The sequence below is a fragment of the Nannobrachium achirus genome, assembly GCF_963921795.1.
Source record: "Nannobrachium achirus genome assembly, chromosome: 4".
Lineage (NCBI taxonomy): Eukaryota > Metazoa > Chordata > Actinopteri > Myctophiformes > Myctophidae > Nannobrachium > Nannobrachium achirus.
Window position 1 is genome coordinate 20431473 of NC_137813.1, and position 23124 is coordinate 20454596.

Consider the following 23124-nt stretch of genomic DNA (forward strand, 5'->3'; position numbering starts at 1 on the left):
TCATAGTTTTATCGATCCATGTTAATTTGGCCCAGATGATGCTTTTCCAGAAGAAAACAAATATTTGCATCCAGGGTATGAAGACAATTATTTCCATTCATAATGAAAGGGCCAAAGAGCAGCAATCTGGTAGACAAGATTTTGACTAACGTTATAAACATAGTAGGCAATTTTTTTTACACATTTTTGCTCTTTACGTCATTTGTATTAAGTGAAACGCTCCCTTCAGTCATTTATACAAGACACGTCTAGACTTTTCCCCAGACGATACATTTTATTATAGATGTACAGAACATACAGTAATATATCTATGTTTGTGACACACTCATACAACTGCATAATTAACAGCTGTCTATTTATTTACATGATGAATGGGTTAACTATGTAGACGAGTTAACTCTGTTTCAATGACATGGGGTTTAAAGTCTTCCCAGAACGGGAAAGACTGGGTTGATCTTTGAATTCTGATACCACAGTTATTAGTGTCAGGGACAGGTGTTCCGTACACTCAGCCACACAAACTCAAAGGTAAACCCATAAGCTGTCAATGTTCAACTGAATAATGAGCTAGTAAGGGTTGTAAGCAGGGATGAAAACATACCAGTCAAAAATAAACAAAATAAAAGAATCAACAACTTTGCTGAGGAACGGAACAAAGCCAAGATTAAATATTGAATTCTGTCTGAAGCCTTTTTAAATGAAAATGTATTTCTGTCTACATAGTGTTATCACAACCATGTAGGCATTCTGGCAATTCATATCCGCAGGACAACACAACACGTAGAGTTTTTAAATTACTTTGCTGTTGCCAATTAGATTGACAGGAGTCAAAAGTAAGGGGCAGGACATTGCTTTGTGTGTGTATTAGGGATGGTCCGATCAGGTTTTTTGGAACCGATCACCGAGCAACGATCACAAAAGTTTGATCACCCGATACCGATCAATCACCGATCCGATCAAGTTATTATTTATATATTATTTATATTTTCTAAATGTTAATGTTTTAACTTTAATTAATTAATTCACTCATGAATTCATTTCTATATTTGCCTTATAGTTATTTACCAGCATTACTATGTATTTATTATCATAGCAGTAACTAATTATTCCTTCAGCACTGTGGAAATCAATACCCCAAAATGGCCTCAAGTGGGCATACTGAACGGCTGGTTGATCGGATGCACCGATCGGATCGGATCGGTGAATTTACCTTTTGATCTAAACCACCGATTATCGCCGATCACGCTTTGATCGGCCCGATCCGATCCATTGCCGATTGATCGGTAACATCTCTAGTGTGTATGGATTCGCTTAGCCAGTAGAACGGGGCAAGAAACGTTCAGTCCATTATCCACTGCTAGTGAATGGTCACTGGGACAGGAACAGTATGTAGATCTGTGTCGATCAGTCCAGAGACGCTTTAGGCCTCAGCCAACACTCCTTAACACACTGCTGCGTGTCCTTGTATGACCAGAGCCTTGTAGCCGATCTCCACTCTGCTTCTGTCTGAGCTGACAGGGGGCAGCTCAGTTCCCAGCCGACCTTTTACCTGGATGGTTGAGGGAAAGAAAAAGAGATGAAACCGCCTGTAGAACTGGAGAACTGCTGCTGTCAAGACAATGCACGACAGCTGGGTAACATTGTTGCTGTCGGGCAGAAACCTTGTATCACAATATTTCAACCATAGCCCAATCAGGTACCAGCATTTCTGGCAATGTCATCATTAATAGCCAATGAGGGACCAGCATTCCTGGTGATGCCAGTGGTGATGTCACTTACGTCACCAGGTGTGATGCCAGTGGTGAGCGCACCTCGCGGCGCGCTCTGCTGACGCACAAGTAGGCCATACATGGCCTACTTGTGCACAAGAAGCAAGTTGGCACCTCGACAGAGTGCAATTCTAGTATTATTAATGCCCTAATTTGTTTTACTCCAGTGTCACACAAAAGCATGAAAAGTAGCTAATCTACAGTAAAAGCACACAACATGACGCAAGCTTGTAGATCTGCTTTTTTTATAATTTTAGTGATCAAGTATGTCTGTGGGTTTTATAAATACTAAACTGATGAAAAGTATTAACAAGAGCTTGTGACTAAATAATAACTATATTGGATCAAATGGAAAGCAGGTTATTTTATTTCCATTTTTGTAATGTTTTTGGACACAAGGTTTCCAGTCCACCCGTCGACAGCAACGACATGCTGAACGTCAGACATGAAGGAGAGTCGCAGGAGAACTGTGAAATTAATAAATGGATAAAACACTACAGTGGAATTCAAGTGTGCATGCCTCCCATACATTTACAAATGAGACCGGCCACAAAACAGTTCATTAACACCCATTCAGAACGGGTACACATTATAGTGTATCATTATTTTATGCTTTAACTATTGAAAAATAGCAGATATACAAGCTCACAGCGCGGCACCGAGTGCCGCGCTGCAAGCTTGTAGATCTGCTATTTTTGAAAAATCTTGAAAATTAGAATTTTGACCCTATTCTATAAGTGTCTTTTGAATCCTTCTAAGGTTTTTTTTAAAAACCTATGTTTCTATGTCAGCAATCTGGCTAGCCATCGTCAAAGAAAAGGTCCTTTTCACTTAGCTGGAGCTCAGTTAGTCTGTTTCTTGAGAGACTACTATGTCAGTGGTGTTCAAACCTTTTCATGTGAAAGACCCCCAAAATGATATGTACTTGGCCACGGACCCCCATCTCAAAATATTTAGTTCCAGGGACCACCCAGAAGCAAAATTTGAGTTACAAACATTCGCTTTGAAAATACATAATATTCAAAGATTTGCTCAAATTTTCACGACTTTTCAAAAATAGCAGATCTACAAGCTCGCAGCGCGGCACCGTGCCGCGCTGTGAGCTTGTATATCTGCTATTTTTCACTGGTTAAAGCATTCAATAATTCTAGGCCTAAATTTAAAAGAAATGCCAACATAAGACTTCCCACTGAGTGAACTACAGCGTAATCTCACTGTGCACAAGAGGGAGACATTCAGAATAAATTAACACTAATCCTACCTACTTTAAACTTTAGTGGCTGTCAGGAGGAGCTAAACAGTTTCTTTAACTTGGAGAAGAAGCCCCCCTGCTTCCCTTCTTCCTCCTCCTGCCTGCTCTGCCTTGCCTCAGGCACTGCTGCCCCCACCTGGACAGAGAGCGGCACTGTGTCAAGTGGGACAAACAGTGGGACAGTGGTATTTTCATGGGTCCCTTAATTTTGTGTTTCCTACATTTTTTAAAAATTATTATTTCAAAACACTTTTTTTAAAACATTCCCCAAAAAGCTAAGATTTTCTGTAATAACTCAAAGAAAAATCTAAGAAATTCCATAAATTAGAAAACAAATGTTTAAGAAAGAGTGAAAATAGACGATATGCAAGCTCACAACGCGGCACGAAGCGATGCAGTATGTCTGCATACCATATACTCTGCAATTAAGCCTCCAACCTCCCACTCGGTGCGAGGCAAACTGCACAAACGCTGTAGCAGGAAGCTGACAAAACAAAAGGCTAAGGCCATGGCTACACGGAGCTGGATATTTGTGAATCTAGACATTTTTTGGTGCTGTTGGGGCTTGTAGCCACATGAAGCTGGATATTTTGGCAGTGAATCTGGATATTTTTCAATCCAGATAAATAAGTGGAGACACTGAAAAATATCCGCTTCACTGGATCTGTGTAGTCATGATACCCGGATATCTCTGAAGACTTCACTGTGTGTGTGCTTGTTAGACCTAGATATCTTTGTCGTGTGGACCTAGATATTTTTCTATGTGGATATCTGAAAAACCGGGATATATGAAATATCCAGCTCCGTGTGGACCTAGATATTTTTCTATGTGGATATCTGAAAAACCTGGATATATCAAAAATCCAGCTCTGTGTAGCCTAGGCCTAAGACTAGGTAGTCCGGAACCCCAAGGAGGTCCTCAGAGTTACTACAGGGGAGTCTCCAAATCTTTGTGTGATTTTTTTTTACCACATGAACCCTAGAATCCATATTCTGAGGGGAACATTGGCCTAAAATAGAAGATCTACAATCACACAACGCTGCAAGGAGTAGATCGGCTATTTTCGGCAAAGTGGTTTGGTGTAGAGGGAATAAAAGAGCAGACCAAGTAGAGAGTGAAAGGTCAAGTTTACTGAGGACAGTAAGATGAATCCAACATACACTGATGACGGTGCTGTCAAACAAGCCATCTATGAAATCTATAAAAAAGTTTAATCTGCAACAACATTTTATACAATATGAATGGGGGTCCCCGCTTCATCACTCGCTCACCTAAGGGGTCCATCGGGCTGAAAAACGTTGAAGACCCCTGGTTTACCGTCACACATTTTTACCAATGAATTTCCAAAACTTTTCCAGAATATTTAACCCATTTTCCAGGACTATATAACAATAATGAGTCACTTACTCCTATGTGCATGCAATGCCCAAAGACAGCAAAAATAAAGCGTGCATGCTGCTAACGGACTGTGGCGCGCATGCAGATCGTGCACAATGGACATGCACGTACCCACGACAAAAGGTAAGAAAATCTTGGCAGGGAACCCTCAAAGTAGATTTATGTTGGCAGTAAATGAGTTAACAAAATCAATGACCAAAAACAATGTACAGATATGTTTTCCAAGACCTTCCCTTGATCAATTCCAAAACCTTTCCAGTACTGGAAGAATATTTTTCTAATTTCAAAATATTTCCAGGAATTTCAGGACTATGGGAACCCTGTACCGTATGTCTGGAGGGGTGAGCTTAAACTGGGACATCCTACCTGTGGTGGTGGCGGTGATGCCGTTGACCGTCCCCTCCACGTCCGTCTCGTCTTCAGCGTAACTCATCAGTAGAGCTTTCTGCCGGTCCGTCAGGGTCCTGCGCAGCGGGAAGTTAAAGAGGAGAGACAGAAAGAAGGCGTGATGAGGACAAGTGCATCTACAGAACGTCCTGGTGAAATATGAATATCTGTAAAGATCTTGTCATTTCTCTGTGGTGTCTTACTTGGGCACTTTGATTTTGACATGGACGTAGTGGTCTCCGAAGCCGTAGCCAGTGACGCGTGCAATTCCCTTCCCAGAGAGACGGATTCTCTGGTCTGTCTGGATGCCTGCGGGGATCTGGGGGCGAACAGCAATCCTATATTACTGTCCAGCTCAACTGAAGTAGGCTGTGTGTGTGTGTGTGTGTGTGTGTGTGTGTGTGTGTGTGTGTGTGTGTGTGTACGCACGCACATGTGTCCCCTTTTAGGACACTTAACAAATTAAGCCCTAAATACTTCTTTGTATGAGGAATAGCAAAAATAGCCATTTTGAGCTATTAACCATCTTAGCACATATGTTAAATGTTTCACCTATAATGGCATGCCCAATATATTTTCTTCTCTCTCTGATGCAAGAAATCAAGATAACAGACAAATTAAACAAATTCCCAATCACTTAAAGTGGAGCACTTCTGTTGCAGTGTGACTTCAAGTGATTGGGAATTTGTTTAATTTGTCTGTATGGTGACACATTTCCTAGTGAAACAGCCTTGGAAGGCAGAACAGGGAGGAAAGGGAGGAATGTGATTTGACGGTCAAAGGGTAGGCGGGCCATAACTCATCGAAGACATTAATATGTAAACACAGGCAGTGTCACAGCTTTTCCGTAGCAGCGCTCCCATAGACTCTTTAACAAGGCAGCGGCTACGGAAACAATTTGTGTTCATAGGACGAGGCGTCGGCCGCCGCTTGTGATTGGTTGATGGCAGCGCTCCGCTGGGCAGAGAGGACGAACAGGGAGGTGGGGAAGCCACGAAACCAGCGCAGTGAACGGTGGCTCGCGGGGAGTTGTTCAAGTAGTGGAAGTTGATTGACACAGGCACCTGTCAATCATTCTGACCTCATGAATTATTATGAAGTAGAGTCAACGTAAGTCATCACACATGACGTTTTTGTTTAGGGGCTGTAATCGTTTTGTTGTAATACACAAACACAGGAATGTATCACCTTTTTGGCATCTACTGTTAGGTATGGCCATATTATCACTACAGATTAAAGATATGCTCTAAAAGGTGTGAAAAACATATTTTTCATTTCGCCATACAGTATTTTTCATTTCACCAAGTCTTTAACTAACCGTGCAATAACTGCACAAAACTATTGTATTTTTTTAATGTGTGTTTGTGACTGTGCTTACCGATAAGTTGAGTGTTTCATAGAGGCCCTGTGATCTGGCTGTGCCTCCCAGAATGGCCTGGGCCACAGAGATGAGCAGGTCAGAGTGGATATCTGCACCGTCCCTCCTGAACACTGGACTCTTCTGGACCTGGGCACCAAAACACAACACGTCATTCCACACAGCCAGTCACAAATCTGTGTGCATTTCTGAGATGGGCACAAAATCTAACAAATTTAGACTTGAACTATTGATAATGACTCATGGACAAGGCTTTCAAAGATTGTCATGGCACAGTGAAAATGACAGAAGCAATGTTTTTTTTATTTGTACAAACCCTCCCTTGACAACATCACATTATGTGCCTGACAACCACAGAGTCAACACACAGGCTTATATCTTCACTATACGCCTTTGCTACAACATAAGAAAATGCTTGATTTAGCGATTTTCTTTCTTAGATTTGTCCAACAAATCAAAATCTTTTCCATTATCCATTCTCACACTCATATTCAGGTTTTTCCTTTAATTTGTCACCCATCTGTGAATCGAAACAGCAATGTGTGCAACTAGGTCTTTCCTCATGACACTAAAATGCACCACTCTAAGGGCAGCACTCAAACAGCTTAATATCTCACTTACAGTATGTGGAGCTTGAGGTTCCTATTATTTACTTATTTTAGGCTCTTACCCGGAACGTGATGAACACCTCCTTCTTGCCGACGGGCATCCTGACCGTCTGGCCGTCCTCCACCCCTAAAAACAAAACAAAAAGAAGCAAATGATGGTGAATTTGATGTGCACCATCGACATGACTTAGCTTCTATGTTTTAGCAGCAATTATGTGACAACCAATCTCTTCTCATTGGGTAATATGCCCAAGCATTCGGAGTGTAGGTAGGCTCTGACCTGCAGGCACAGGGACAACCACCGCCCTCCTCTGTTTGGTCTGTCCGCTCCCGCGGCAGGAGTTGCAGGGGGTGGAGATTACCGTGCCTTTGCCACCACACCGCCGACAAGTCGAGCGCATCACAAAGGGCCCTGTATTCACCGTCTCCTACACAAGACACGGTGCAATCATTTTAGCAACGCTGTGCACAGAAGATGAACCCTTGGGTAGCTTAGCAAGAAAGGATTTGGCGGATATAACTGGCCATCATTTTACTCATCATTTTAGCCCATGTGTTTTAATATTTTTCCGAAATAGCTGATCTACAAGCTCAACAAGTTGTAAGCTTGTAGATTAGCTATTTATAGAAACTTAATAGAAACTTTAATCAATTAATCAAATATTTTGCACTTAAACAATTGGTCAATACATCGGTAATCTGGAACTCTCTAGTCTCTCAAGCTCACTCTGATCTAACGTGGACAGTTTCTGTTGGCAGATGGGCGGACACGGAGAATCTCTCCGGGAGTCTCCGGCCAATAGCATGTGTTCTCCTCCCCCCACCCCCCTCTGCTCAACGCTGCTGCGTCATGACGTCAACAAATTTGGTGCGACGCCCCTCTGCATTCTGATTGGTTAGGGAAATTCTACACTTCCTCCAACAGTGATTTGAACACGATCACCCAGGCTTATTTTTCTTCTGATCGTCAAAATAAGCCTGGGTTTCCGAGGCTACTCGAGCTAGACTGTTGACTCACACAATTTTCAAATGCTCCTGTCACACAGTCTGTGAACAGTGCTGAAAATGATTCGGGGGTAAAGCGGATGTCCCACCTCCCCCACACTTCCGTTTTGTCTTTGCAGTCTTAATGTAAATTACATTAATCAAAGCATATATAACTTGTTGCTTAGCAGAAATTACATTAAAATATACATTTTAAGATGTTTAAATGGAGAATGTAAATGACAAACATGACAACCAGCTTTCCTGAGGCGTAGTTCCAGACTATGTAGCATTCAGAGATTCTGGAATAATAAGGGCTGTCCAAAGATCAAGATCAACATCGGACCCCAAAATGGGGCATCGGTTGGGCTCTGAAAAGGGGTGTATAAGAAGACTCACGTACCATGCCAGAACCGTTGCAGTAATGGCAGTGCTGGACCTTGGTCCCGGGTTCGTGGCCCTTGCCGTCACAACGTTGACAGGTGTCGTCCAAACTGACAGACATCTCCTTGTTCACTCCCTTTGCAGCCTGAGTGAACGTCAGCTCCATGATGTACTGCAACAAAACAAACACTGAATTTCTGATGCCATTTTAACAACATTTTGATAAATGTGACTTCCTGTTACTTTTACACTCTGTCATGGGAACACTAGCAGATTGGGATTCCACAGCAAATCAATAACCTTTGAATACTTCCAACATCCTGCACCACTGACCTCTTGTGGCTGATCGAACATTGCACCAAAGTCGCTGAAGCCCCGGGTTCCAGAAAACTCGCCAAATATCTTGCGGAAGAGCTCCTCTGGGTCCACGTTGGTGGCCTGTCCCCTCCAGTACTGCTGGCCTCCACCTGCCTGGCCGCCATCAAAGCCCGCTGAGCCATATGTATCGTACTGCTTCCTCTTCCCCTCGTCACTCAACACCTGAACGGATGAGATATGGTTACAGTGAGTTATACCTCAACATCACAGTGACACAACTGGCTGGAAGAGTTAGCTGGTTATTACTGTACTGAGCTGGTAAATAGGACACAGAATAGACCAGTAAGACTCCCTAATCGGGAGATAAGCGACCGTAGGTGGCTTATCTCCACAAATAGGGCAAAAATTTGTTTTTCCAAAATCTTCCTGATCCATGTTGATGACATGAGTGTAGACATGCTGTGTAGTGATATTTGTGATTTTAGGGCCAAAACTGTAGGAGCAGTGTCCAAAAATGTGTTTTAAAAATCGGCCTGAAGGTGGCGCTAGAATAGGGCCATGTGAGAAATGAGGGGTGGGGTCTCCGCGTTGCCTTGGCGGACGAATAGGAACCGGGCCCGGCTCTCCCGGACGCTCCTAGGCCGAGTTACGGCATTTTATGTGCGCTGCAGTGGCAGGGGGTCCTCCACTGGGGGCGCCACCACTTTTGCATCCGTTCTGGAGCACCAGGAGTCGGTGGTCCCCGGGAATTCCCCGTGAGCAGCCCTGTTGGGGTGGTCATTTGGTCATTTTTGCACATTTGGTCATTTTTTACATCTGGGGGTCCCCCAGGGACCTGGGGGTCCCTGGGGCTCCGGGGGTCCTTGGAGGTTGTAGTTTGGCAGGCAAGGAGTGTGTGTGTAAAATCTGGCATGGATCGGGTCAACGGGTGCGGAGATATAAGCAGGGAAAAAGTGTGACGTGTGAGCACATTTGGTCATTTTTTACATCTGGGGGTCCCCCAGGGACCTGGGGGTCCCTGGGGCTCCGGGGGTCCTTGGAGGTTGTAGTTTGGCAGTGAAGGAGTGTGTGTGCAAAATCTGGCATGGATGGGGGCAACGGTTGTGGAGATATGAGCAGGGCAAAAGTGTGACGGACGGACTGACTGACTGACGGACAGACAGCCCGTGGAGGTTTTGGTAGTAAATGCGACCTACGGTCGCAAACAAAAAAGCAAAAATCCTATCAGTCATACTGAGTGGCAGGAAAGTGACTACAGCTAGAGTTGGCCAATATATTGATATTATATCAATATGTAGCATAGATATCATAGATTGTCTGATATATCATAATATTGTGATATGGTATGTGTGTTTTTTACTTTTTCTCCTTGTTTTTAACCACTTAAGCCGTAATTTATATAGCCAATCTACACAATGTGTTGCAAGGGGAAGAAAATGTACATTATCGATATTACAGTCACAATATTGATTGAGGTATTTGGTCAAAAATAGTGATATATGATTTTTGTCTATATCGCCCCACCCTAACTACAGCTGTAGTTATTCTTACTCTTGCATCTGTAAAGGCGTAATTGTAAACAACACCAGAAGTTCCATGATAATTCAAGCATGCCATGACAACTAAGAAAAAAATGGGAAAGAAAGATATCCTTTTTTTTTTGCCACTATAGACTGTACATAGTGACTCTAACTCAGACTATATTCAATGGTGTTGTCGGTTGAATAACAGCATGCAAAAACACTCCTCTGTGTTAATTGAACTGAGAGTGTAAAAATACACATTAACGCACGCAGAGTTAAAATGACACCAGGGATTTTACGATGTAGAAGGGCAATTAGGTGCAAAGTGGAAGCTTTACAGAAGGACTGGGTCCAAACCTCATAAGCTTCAGCCAGCTGAGCGAATTTCTCCTTAGCCTGAGGGTCATCTTTGTTTGTGTCAGGATGATACTTCTTGGCCATCTGATGAAGGACAACAAATGAAAGTATACTGTCATCATCTATGCTGATATAGGAACACAGAGACTAATGTACCGTCAATGACACTGATCAAAGAGAGCCAGACCACTAATAGTCGGCCAACATTTGACTTTTTTCAGTACATCGTGTCAGCATATTATACAGCCAATGTGTTAACCTCTTGCGACCTGGCATCCTTATCATAATCTTTAAAAAATAACAGATCTACAAGCGCACAATGTGTTGCAATGTGACACATTGCGAGCCAGTACGGCTGTGAAAATGTTTGAATAAGGCTTAACTGGATAAACAAAATAAAAGTGTATAGTGTATAGTTATTTTCCATTTAATTGTTTGCTTGTTCACTGTATAATTAACTCATTCCCTGCCAGGCCCGATAGTCCCGAGATTATTCCAATGTCTTTCCCCGCCAGGCCCGATAGTCCCGAGAATTAAAAAAAAAAAAAAAAAAAAATTTTTTTTTTTTCAAAAATTTTTTTTTTTCAAAAGAATTTTTGGACCCCAAAAAATGGAGTAGGCATGATAGCAATCGCGAAATTGCATGTTTAACCCCCATAGCAACCCCATCTTTCAAGCATGGCAGCCATTTTGGCAGCCATCTTTGTTAAACATAGTGGCTGTTATCTCATGAATGCCTGAACGGATTTCCATTCGGATTTTTTTGTTTGAAAGCTGTGAGCAATGTGGACACACGTGGTGCATTATCTAGGCATGGGTGTGCATGATCCGTGCACACCCAATTACATGGAAGTCTATGGAGACGAATGGCAGGTGGGAGTACGGAGGTATGTTAAAATGGCGGTCAATGTGTTAAAGACGCGTTAACATATGATATGTTGTGTTAAAATGAAATGCTAAATAGCTCTATATTCCATCAGGAATCATTGCTATAGACTTGTTCAGGTGTTCCCGACTCTCCAGATCTAATAATGGTCCGAATCATAATATGATTCGATATGGCCAATAATATCGGCCACAAGCTACCATGGGTCTGGCTCTAGTAGTAGTTAGTAGTCACGGTGATCAAACAGGAAGAAGCATACCTGATAATAAGCTTTTTTGATCTCCTTCTGGGTGGATGTACGAGGAACCCCCAGGATCTGGTAAAAGTCCTGCTTGTTGCTGGAAGGGACACTTGTGTGGAAGGACGCCGTGCAGAGAACATGAGGTGATGTAACTCCTGGAACTAAAGGGGAGTATAGTAAGAAATTCAAGTTAAACTGAATAGATAACATGTCGCAATCTCTGTCTTGCCTCATAGATCAAACTTTGTCATGACATAGACCCCCAATTTGACTTTCATTAGGCCATGGTATGGTCCCCCATTTCAAAAATGATTCTATGCATGGGGGACGGGGGTACCCGGATATCAAATGATGAGCTTGATACAATTTGGTTGAAATGAAACTGTCAAAATATAATTGCACATGTGCAACAGATTAATATTGGGCACACAAACATTGTTAAAATAGACACTTTCAGTGTAATCTGAATTACAGATACTCATACATTAACTGGGGAACCTCTCAAATACCCCTGGGGGACCTCAGACTAAACGTTGAAAATCACCGCCACAGATGACTTAACATCTTTGCAACCATTCCAGCAAAACCGTCATGTTATGGCATTAGAAAACCATCAGCCAGCTAACATAAAATTGCCCCCAAATTTCTCATAGACTCAGCTGCCACCATTGCCCCAATCATTACCCATATTATTAATCTATCTATCAAGCAGGGTTATGTCCCCCAGGACTTCAAATTAGCCAAGGTAACACCCCTGCACAAAAAAGGCAGCAAACTTGACCCTGGCAACTACAGGCCAATCTCAATCCTTAGTTCCATCTCTAAGGTAATGGAAAAATCACACCCGTGTGAACTGAGCGGTGGTTTACCCCCCCCCCCCCCCTTCCCCCCTGTGTGTGTGTGTGTGTGTGTGTGTGTGTGTGTGTGTGTGTGTGTGTGTGTGTGTGTGTGTGTGTGCGTGCGTGTGTGTGTGTGCCTGGTCTGGCCTGGCCTGAACAACAGCGCCCCTCCCTTAACATGTGTGGTCATAAAAGGTACTGCAGGCCTGCAGGCTACATACAGACACACACGCACGCACGCACACACACACACACGCATACACACACGGCCACGTATAGGAGACGGTGTAACCACCGCTCAAAAATTGTCTATGAACAGGTGGCTAAATATCTTGAAGAGAATAAACTGATCTACGAGTTCCAGTCTGGCTTCAGAGAGTCCCATTCCACAGATACATGCCTCATCTATTTGAATGATTACATCAAACGTGAAATTCACGATGGCAAATATTGCGGCATGGTCATGCTGGACCTCCAGAAGGCATTTGACACCGTCGATCATTCTATTCTGATTGAAAAACTCAAAGCTATTGGTCTTGATAGCACAGCAGTGAGATGGATGCACTCTTACTTGGTGGGGAGGGAACAGATGGTGGAAGTCAACGGAACCCTGTCCCCCCCCCTCCCAGTAAACTGTGGAGTACCTCAAGGGAGTATACTAGGACCACTGTTGTTCTTAATATACGTAAACGACATGTCATCTGCTTGTGACTGCAATCTGTTTCTGTTCGCGGATGACTCGGCTCTCCTAGTCTCAGGCAGAGACATTTTGCAGGTTGAAAAGGCCCTTAACTGTGAACTTAACAAGATCTGCACCTGGCTCAATGACAACAGACTCTCAATTCACCTAGGCAAAACTGAATGTATCCTCTTTGGATCTAGTCAGAAACTTAGCCTAGTTGAGAACTTCACAATTAAAGTAGGTGACACTGTGATAGAAAGAAAAAACCACATCTGCTACCTGGGTTGCATCCTGGAGGCTAACCTATCCAGTGAAAAAATGACCACCAAGGTAATCAATAAAGTCAATCAACGAATTCGCTTCTTGCAAAGAGTTGCCCCACTGATCAATATTAAATCCCGAAAGACACTAGGAGGTGCTCTTATTGGGCCCCTCATTGATTACGGAGTCCTTGTCTGGTATCGCGACGCCCCAGCTGCCTTAAAGCTAAAGCTCCAAACAGCCCAAAACAAACTAATTAGGGTTGTGCTTGGTCTCCCTCCTCTGACCCACCTTACCGAGCATCACCACGAAAGCGTGGGGTGGCTCAAAGTAGCTGACAGAGTACAGCATCTTGCAATGGGCCTGGTGTACAAGATACACTACACCTCCAAGATTCCCATGTACCTGACAAACTACTTCTTAAAGGTCAAGGATGTTCACGATCATAACACCAGAGGCAGCTCCACTAATCATCATCAGCGTAGATTTAACACTAAACAAGGCGCTAACTCGTTCTCCTGCTATACCATCAACATGTGGAACGCCCTTCCACAAGCCCTAAAGGAGAGCAAATCCCTAGCCTCCTTCAAAATTGGTATGAAAAGTCACCTTCAGACAGCAGCTACCAGTGACTTGTAAATAGACTAAGCCCCCATGCTCCCCCCCCCCCCCCCTTTCTTTGTATTCTGCCTTTTGTATTTGATGTTATGCTTTTGAAACTGATATTATCCTAGATAAAGTACTATGTTCTATCCGTCTGTCTTTCAATGTTATATGAGATACTTAAAGTGTGGTTCCTGTGGAAATAAGCCTCGGCTTTCTAGGATCTCCTTTTAGTTGACCTTGTACCAGTGATTTGTACTGTCATGAAACTGTACTTTTTTCTATTGCAAACTTCTAATAAATTCTTCAATCAATCAATCAATCAATCAATCAATCTAACAGAATCTGATGGAAGGTTCTAGACACAGCTTTTCCAAACCGCAAACGGTTTACTAACATTATGTCATGTTGTCGACATATGACATATTAGTTAACATCATTATATATAATATAGCAAGCACTGGCGCAGACCAAGCGTTGCATAAAATACACATAGGTCAGTCAGTGGCTGGCTGTCAAGCTAAGATAAGTCACATGTCAACCCGAACAGCGCAGGCAAATTTAATCTAATTAGAATACAACACAGGTAAACTGGTGTCCAGTAAGTTATCATGTGAAATGGAATCCGTGTGACAAGATTATAATGCGATAGAAGTGAACTCGCAACTAGCATTCTACCATTAGCCTAGCCTAGCTTGACGTAATCCAAAGCAACGTATGGAGCGCATACATTGCTAACCTCGCGTCGCCACCGGTCTGGTTTCTATTTACTGCTCAATGGTCAGATCCGGTCTAGAGCCCGCCTACCGTATCGGCGCATCCGGTCAGTTTATACGCACACACAAATGCAAGCACGCGGACCGTTTCCGTATCCGCTCTAGACCGGATCTACGAGGCGGTCAGCTGTCAAAAGTCAGGCCAGCACTCACCCGACCCTCTCAATGTCACGCCGCCGCTCGCCGTCCCCCTGCGACACACGCCGCCTCCCTGCCAGCCTCTCTGGAGGCCTCCCACAGAGCAGACGGTCCGCGCTCCCCCGTGAGCAGCGCGGATAAGGCCGCTGCGGGCGGCGCGGTGCTGTCCGGAGAACACGGCGACCGTTATCCAACGTGTGGAACTGCGAACTGCCGAGGACGCCATCATTCCTCCTCTCAGTGCCTTCCACACGACACTGTTGTTGTGTGTTACCTTGCCTGCGCCTGCTGCAGCTAACTTAGGAACTGCGCATGCCCAACACAAAGTGGGCGTGGCAGACGTACACCGCAAAGATGTTGTTTCGAGATGGTCCACGAATGTCCATGAAAGGCCAACTGAAACTTTTTCATGTCGAGGACCCCCAAATAGACACTTGTTAATAGCCCACGGACCCCCGTTTGAAAAGATATGCCAGGGACCCTCATATATATGAGAATATTTTTATAGCTCTAGGACCAGTGATGTTCAACCTTTTTAATTTCAGGGACCCCTAGTTTGACATGCTTTAAGGCTACGGACCCACATCTAATGGCATTTCTATCTCTGGGACCCCAATTTATATTGGAAAATCAATGTTAATTTAACTCAAGAGTGTACTCCATGGAAGATGGAACGTTTCCATTTGTACACTCTTAGTTACAGACCCATAAGGGTACATTTGGTCCCTAACCATCATTTAACTGAGGATCCCCTGAAAGTCCCTCAAGGACCCCTGGGGGGTCCCCCGGACCCCACTTTGAGAACCAAAGGCATGCTGTACATCAGATGCACCTCAGACTCTGGGTAGTAATACACTGTACTAGACTGGAAACAGTAGAACAGATACTCGTCAACTGCTTGTTTTGACATTTTAAATCATTTTCTGCACTCTAATTTACTGTTTTAATTTTACCTCCTCTCCCCCTTTCAGAATGTTTATTTTGCACAGTCTTTAAATGTGTTATACAAATAAACTTGCTTGCAGGACATACAGAAGGAAAGGACATGGAGAGAATGAAAAGAGCTGAAGTAACAGGAGCAGGTTTAAAATGCCTATTGGAGTGGTGGAGTTTAAGATCTCCAGTCTGATTTTGAGCTTGCAAAGAAACGAGTTTCACACAGTTGTACACTTGTACATTAACTCATGGGAGCATTACAATATACTCCCAATAAAACTCATCTTAAAATTTGTATCAGTTGTGTGAAATAATTAAATTATTCCAAAACCAATGGTCATCCAAAAAACACATATGGTAAAACATGTTGGCATTGACTCACACTCATCAAGAGTGAAAAAGCCCAGCTGATATTATTAGCTTAGTGCACAGTCAAGTCCTGAGTGTTATTTAGCCGAGTGTGACCTGCTTTTTACAGGTACAGACTTTGTAAAATCAAATCAAGAGGCAAAACATCATGTGTTTTCTGCAAGAATTTAATATACTATGTTATACAATTGTGTTAAATGTACTCAAGAACAAAATAATGTGTAGGCATAATCCAAATATTATCCACAAATTGAAAATAAATAAACAATTTAATCAAGACGACTTTAACACAACTAATGTTAAACGACACAAACAAAATGTCTATTTCTAAACAACAGATCAGCTCTTTAACCCTGAAGGCCCTATTGGAACATTTCAACAACAAAAAACGTCTTTTTTAAATGTAACAAATCTCCCAATATTTTGATATTTTCAAAAATACCTAATTTGTAGATCTGCTATTTTATTACAAAGAAAGTATGTATGTCTTTAGTTTTAATACAAAAAATAAAATGTAATATTTCTAGACAGCAGATCTGCTCTTTCGCCAGTAGCCTACTATAACCCTGGTGTCCCTATTTAGGACATGTCATTATAGGTGAAACATTCCAACAAAAGAAAGTGAAATTTTCCTAATTTTCAAAAACAGATCTACAAGCTCACCAGACGTGACAAGCTTGTAGATCTGACATTTCGCCATTTATCATACATTAAAGTATATTATGATTTAAGAGGTTAAGAGGAACAAAGATCAACTATACTGTACTTAGTCTGGGCGATGTACAGGAGTTACGATTAGGGGGATGCAGTTTGTGTTATCAAGGCTGAAGTAAGGATATATTCTCTCTTTAAAGTATTGGCCAGTGAACGTATAGATATGAGATTTTAAATCTGCATCATAGAAAGAGACCTGTCCCTGATCATAATCCACAAAGACCCCCACTTTCTGGGGCTTCTCTCTCAGTGACAGCTTGGTCACTGGTTTGCTATTTGCTCGATATTTACCGTCATCCTCATCCAGCCATAAAGCCCAGTATCCATTTTCAATTGACAGTCTGCTGTCTATCTTTCTCTCAACAGACTCTCTTGCTACTCCTAAAATCCAGTGAGTATTTCCCTTCACCTGGACCTCATAGTAAAATTTCCCTGATGTGAACCCTTCCTTTGAAAAGACTTCAGTATCTGCCTCAAATCTCTTTTTATTGTCAGGGAGATTCTGAGTCTTGGTTCCCAGACTCAATTCTTTTCCATCTTTAGACAAGATGAGCTCACGATGTGCAGTGTCTGGGTCAAGGGTCACATCCACTGCATATTCCTTGATCCTCTTCAATCTGATGTCACGCAGCTCTTCCATTTCCTGATCCAGTGTTGCCTGCAGCCCAGACACAGCTCCTCTCAAAGCAGCAACAGACAGATTCCCCTCAACGACAGTCTTCTGTTTTTTGTTTATCAGAGTGGTCAGGTGTGACAGGAGCAGGACAAGGCCATGATGATCTTCAGAGTGTGAGAGTTTCTCCACCTCAACACGTTTGTTGTCAAGTTCTGCGATTTCCATCTTTAGTTCTTTTATGAAAGCCACGGCTTGTTGCTTTGCTAATTTATACCGGTCCTCGATCAGCTCAACCAGCTCTCCCCGGCTTTTCTCAAGCGAGTGTATCAGATCAGTGAAGACCTGCATAGTGTCAGCCATCTCCCTCTCTGCTTCCTTTTTGCTGGCATCGGTTGAGCGTTCAATTTCACTGATCTTCTGAGACCGTTTGACGATCGTATCCTGCACTTTTGCCATAGTCTCAGGCAGTTCTGCAAGCTTGGATTCAAGTGGTACAATTTGGTGACTTTTGTGGTCCGTTTTAAAACAAACGACACAAATACAAGTCTTGTCTGTCCAACAGTAGAGTTCAGAGAGCCTGCTGTGCTTCTTGCACATCCTGTCTTCAAGACCTGATACAGGGTCTATTAAGTTGTGGCTCTTGAAGCCTGCAACTCTCCGGTGAGGCTCCAGGTGTGTCTCACATAAAGATGTTAGACATATAAGACATGATTTAACTGCCTTGAGCTTGGTCTCAGAGCAGAAGTCACAAAGCACACCACATTCTGGAGCTGAGGGATTCACTTGAGCGGAATTGAGCAGAAAGTTAACAGTTAACTCTGATATGAACGCATTAACGTGCAATTCAGGTCTTGTGGTAAATATCTTCTTGCACATTGGACACTGGCAAATGCCCCTGATGTCCCAGCAGCGCCGAATACAAGCCTTGCAGAAGATGTGTCCACATGTTGTTGTGACAGGCTCGACGAACACGTCCAGACATATAGGACATCGAAGTTGCTCATCTGAGAGACGAATGCTGGCAGTTGCCATATCTAGACAGAAAGAACATAAAGCATTTATGTTATGCAACTTAAATAAAAAAGCTACTGTTGACAGTAGGCTATCCTTTCTCATATAGCCGAAATAATCTGAAAAGAAGTAGGCTGAGTTGAACAAGCAATTGAGTCAAATGAGCCACCCCAAGTAATCCAACGACGATACAGTAGGGAGTGCTTCGTTGTTACTACGTGTCATATTTTCGACACACAAACCAAACCCTTACCCTAACCTCCGTGGGGTGAGTTGCTAACCCTCCCGACACTACGTTGTCGAAATGATGACACGTAGTCGTAGCAAGATTTCACCGATACAGTATACAGTACAGTTGACAACCAATTGGTTTATCTTTCTTAACAATACAGCATCTGTGTGATGGTTTGGATGATAGTGTCCATAGCGAATACATGCAAGGTGATATCACACATCAGGTAATAGTTACAACTTGAGATCTTTAAATGTGTACTATTTATTTGCTCAGATTGTGGCTAAGGGTTGCTGTTAGAGCATACATGGGCATGTAGATCGGTTATCTTTGCAACTGTTGTGCAAGTGTTAAATTACGTAAGAAGTATGGCATTAATGTACAGGGAAATACAATTAAAATATGGATATAAGAAGTTTCTGCCTGTAACAATATGCAATGTGGCCCCCTGGAGTGAGTGTGGAAATATAGTGGCCCTCTCCATCATCAAAGTTGCCCACCCTTGGGAGGTAGATGAAGTTGAGGTAGGCATTACACATTAAATCAATTAAAAATACAATTCTTAAAAATACACGCCTATCAATTACATTTTTCAAATCAAATCAATTATTTATTATAGAATGAGCTGAATGACACAAGATCAATCAAACCCAAGCCACTGACTGATGTTGTGCCACTTTCAGGGACCCATTATTTGTTGTTCATCAATAATCATCTAGGCAAAAATGTGTTTCTAGGAATGCACAAGAATCTGAACCTCCGTACTTTTAAACCTACATTGTAGCATGTAAATAAAACAAAGAATTGGGCCTACACTGTCAAACCTTTGACAAAACAAAACCATCTTCTTCTCTTACCTAAGAACGTGGTGGTAGGCCTACATATAACTGGTTCTCATGTAGCGTTGCGTTTCAAAAACCGAACATGTGCTGTGATTGTCTGCTGTGCACATAGGGCTGTGCAGTGTGCAATGCTGCACTTCCTCAATTTAACCATTTGGACTCCTCCTCCCAGCCACACCTGCCCAGGTTAGCAAAATTGGTTTAAAGAATAGGCCTAAGTGAACTTTTTTTTTTTTTTATAATAAGTCAAGAGCTCTTTATTGTGACAGTGAACAAACACTAATTACTAAGGGGTCTGAGTTCTTTAGTAATCAGAAAATGCATTTTCAGGAGAGAACTCATAAACAAGTTGAATTGAAGATAAAGTAGAAGACACGTGATCTTGTAGATCTAGATCACTATAGATATAGACTATTAAAGTGGAAAACTGAAGCAATCCCAAATAAGCAAAGTACACTTTATAAACAAGCCCAAAATACCATAACTTGCTACTTCCAATATTTACAAGCAACTTTACAGGAAAACAAGCCCAAAGTCACTAACAAACAGATTTAGTAACTATTATTCTACACATAGGCCTACATGTATTTGTTTTGGGGTAAATTAGACTACCAAAAAGGTAGCCAATTCGTAAAAAAAAAAAAGGAAAACGTGCCCAAATTTGGAAATTACTGACATCACCATGGGATGAAATGGGGCTCTATAAGATAGTTCTGATTTAATATCACATCCACCGCTCTCTCTCCAAATTTGGGCAAGACTTATATCATCATCCACATGGGAGCCAAACCATTTTTAGGCTATTAGATTTTGGTTTTGTATGTTTTCAAATTTCTTTCCATGATGACATAATGTGTGTGTTGGTCTTGCCCAAATATGGAGTAGGCTGCGCACGATGATTAGACGATTTGGGGGACATGCACACAAACTATGCTCTTGTAGACCGCTTGTTAGGTCATCAATGATGTATCTGACACCAGATTCCAAATTTTGGCAATGTTTCTTTCAGCCCTGATCTGAGGTCTTTGACCACTAATTAATAAGAAAATCACACCTAGTGGGAAGTGAGCGGTGCTATTTGAGTTTATTTCATTAAGGGTCACGTGAAGCTTGGCCAAAGTGACCCTGGGAGGGTATACAACAAACTTTGAGCGCTTTGTGCCAAGACATTACTTGGGGGCCAGGACACGTTCAAGTTCAATATTTCAAAAAATATAAAACATATATGTGAAAACATGCATGACAGTACTTATTTGGCCTGTAGGACAGACATTGGCACTGATCGGTCCAGCGGTTTGCGAGATAGCTCCCAGTGGGCAGACCAACAAGACAGACAGAGACAGACCCATCCTCCCTCTTATAGATGGCTATAGCCTCCTACAGACAACAAGAGCCATCCACCTATTCTGTGTGTGGATTTATGAAAAGGTGGGGAGTACGAAAAATTGACCTGAGTAGCTTCCATCTCAGATATTAGGTGGCTTTCTGAAATGGGCTCGGTGGATGAAGGAACTTGCCTTGAAAGAAACCACCTACCCAGCTGGTCATCCTGTATAAATCCCCCAAAACCCCATAGGCTACTTGTTGTTGTAGCCCATTGTAACTGCACAGTAAAATCCTAGATTCCTTTTGCATGTACTCGCTTTTACAGTAGACACATGAATTTGTAGAATGAAATCAAGAGGCAAAAAAACAGAATACACTCGTGTTTTCTGCAAGAATGGAACCATTTATTGTATTTTATATATACAATGATCCCATTAGCCTGACACTCAGCCTGAATTGACATTTCGCCAAAACAAAAATTTAAAGTGGTGTGGCTAGCGATTCAGGGTCTGGAACTAGGCTATGATCCCATATTAATATGTTAATAAATGCACTCAAGAACTAAAGAATTTGTAGCCATATATAATGCTGAGACATTATCCACACATTGAAAAGTGAAAAAACACTTAATATAATAAAGAAAAGAGATATTGCAATCCCAACAAATTATGGGGTTAACTTCAATCAATCAATTAACAAACCAAATTAATATTTCAAGACAAACATCAGTTACTTTAATTCTGGGAACCTTATTTTGGCCATGCCATTATAAGCTTGTTTCAACAACAAAATTAAGACTATTTCCAATTTTTCAAACTTAGCAGATGTACAAGCTCATCAGCTTTTAGATCTGCTATGTTCACTATTTGTCATACAGCAAAATATATATTGCTTAAGAGGAGCAAAGATGAACTAAACTACTTTCGGTGATGTACAGGAGTTATGATTAGGGGATTGCCGTTTGTGCGTTCAAGGCAGAAGTAAGGATACAGTCTCTCTTTAAAGTATTGGCCAGTGAATGTATAGATTTGAGATTTTAAATCTGCATCATAGAAAGAGACCTGTCCCTGATCATAATCCACAAAGATCCCAACTTTCTGGGGCTTCTCTCTCAGTGACAGTTCGGTCACCGGTTTGCTATGTGCTTCATATGCACCGTCATCCTTAAGCCATAAGGCCCAGTATCCATTATCAACTGACAGTATGGTGTCTTCCTTTCTCTCAACAGACTCGCTTGCCACTCCTAAAATCCACTGAGTATTTCCCTTTACCTGGACCTCATAGTAAAACTTCCCTGATGTGAACCCTTCCTTTGAAATGACTTCCTTAGCTGCCTCAAATCTCTTTTTATTGTCAGGGAGATTCTGAGGCTTGGTTCCCAGCCTCAATTCTTTTCCATCTTTAGACAAGATGAGTTCATGATGTGCAGTGTCTGGGTCAAGGGTCACATCCACTGCATATTCCTTGATCCTCTTCAGTTTGATGTCAGGCAGCTTTTCCATTTCCTGATCCAGTGTTGCCTGCAGGCGAGACACAGCTCCTCTCTTTTTTTTTTGTTATCAATTATTTTTATTTTCCATAACATGAAATTAGAGACATACATGTGAATAGAACAAGAAAAAGTAAAACATTAATCAAAAGAAAAATGCAATTAACAGACAAACAACACAAACAATAGCAAAACAAGAAAAGGAAAAGAAAACCCACCCACCCCCTTTCCCCGGACCAACACGGAATGTACAATAGTGCATGCCTGTGCTAGGCTGTTACCACTATATAGTGATTTCTTGAATCATAGCCTTAAGCTTATCTGCAATGTCCGACCACATATTAATGTTTTCTTCTTTTGCTCCGTGTAACCTTGCTATCGACTGCTCTAAATATACTATATCTAGAAAGGTCAAGGCCCACTGGCGAAACGTTAACGTATGAGGAGGTTTCCACCGCGTAGCTACCATCTTCTTCGCCGCCGTTAATCCAGCAAAGAAGATGCGCTTGCGTATATTGTTTAGTTGCAACTGTGAGACGTCATTCAATAAAAATAAAGAAGGAGAAGATATGATATTAATACTAAAAATAGTTGAAAGTTTGGAGGCAACCATATTCCAGAATGACGACACATTTGGGCATTCCCAAACCATGTGAAGGAAGGTACCAATACTATTTGAGGCGCAGAGAGTGCAGTTGGGATTATTCAAAATCCTCATAGCACATAGTCTGCGGGGAGTTAAATAAGTCCGATGAACAAAATTTAAATGAATTTGTTGATGGTCTGGATTTCTAGAAGATAGCC

At 42.2% G+C, this 23124-nt stretch overlaps 1 protein-coding gene across 2 annotated transcripts; it reads right to left on the reverse strand.

Moving 5' to 3' along the window:
• Positions 1 to 276: 276 nt before the first annotated feature.
• Positions 277 to 15030, reverse strand: dnaja3a (DnaJ heat shock protein family (Hsp40) member A3a). 2 transcript variants are annotated; one of them, XM_080723956.1, is made up of 12 exons: positions 14801 to 15030; positions 11505 to 11647; positions 10360 to 10443; positions 8495 to 8701; positions 8181 to 8333; positions 7074 to 7221; positions 6856 to 6920; positions 6186 to 6314; positions 5011 to 5126; positions 4787 to 4884; positions 3035 to 3157; positions 277 to 1549 (listed from the first exon to the last, which is right to left on the reverse strand). In XM_080723956.1, exons 1-11 carry the CDS (start codon positions 15012 to 15014, stop codon positions 3138 to 3140), a joined length of 1377 nt encoding a protein of 458 aa, XP_080580082.1. In that variant the 5' UTR covers positions 15015 to 15030; the 3' UTR covers positions 277 to 1549; positions 3035 to 3137. The 2 variants fall into 2 exon arrangements, with proteins under 2 accessions (XP_080580082.1, XP_080580081.1); XM_080723955.1 differs by lacking the exon at positions 3035 to 3157.
• Positions 15031 to 23124: the final 8094 nt, after the last annotated feature.

Coding starts and splice junctions, on each gene's coding strand:
- dnaja3a (XM_080723955.1), bottom strand. CDS start 15,014: ATGATGGCGTCCTCGGCAGTTCGCAGTTCCACACGTTGGATAACGGTC. Junction 11,648..14,800: donor CGTGACATTGAGAGGGTCGG/GTGAGTGCTGGC, acceptor ACTCCCCTTTAG/TTCCAGGAGTTACATCACCT. Junction 1,550..4,786: donor CATCACCGCCACCACCACAG/GTAGGATGTCCC, acceptor TCAACCATCCAG/GTAAAAGGTCGGCTGGGAAC.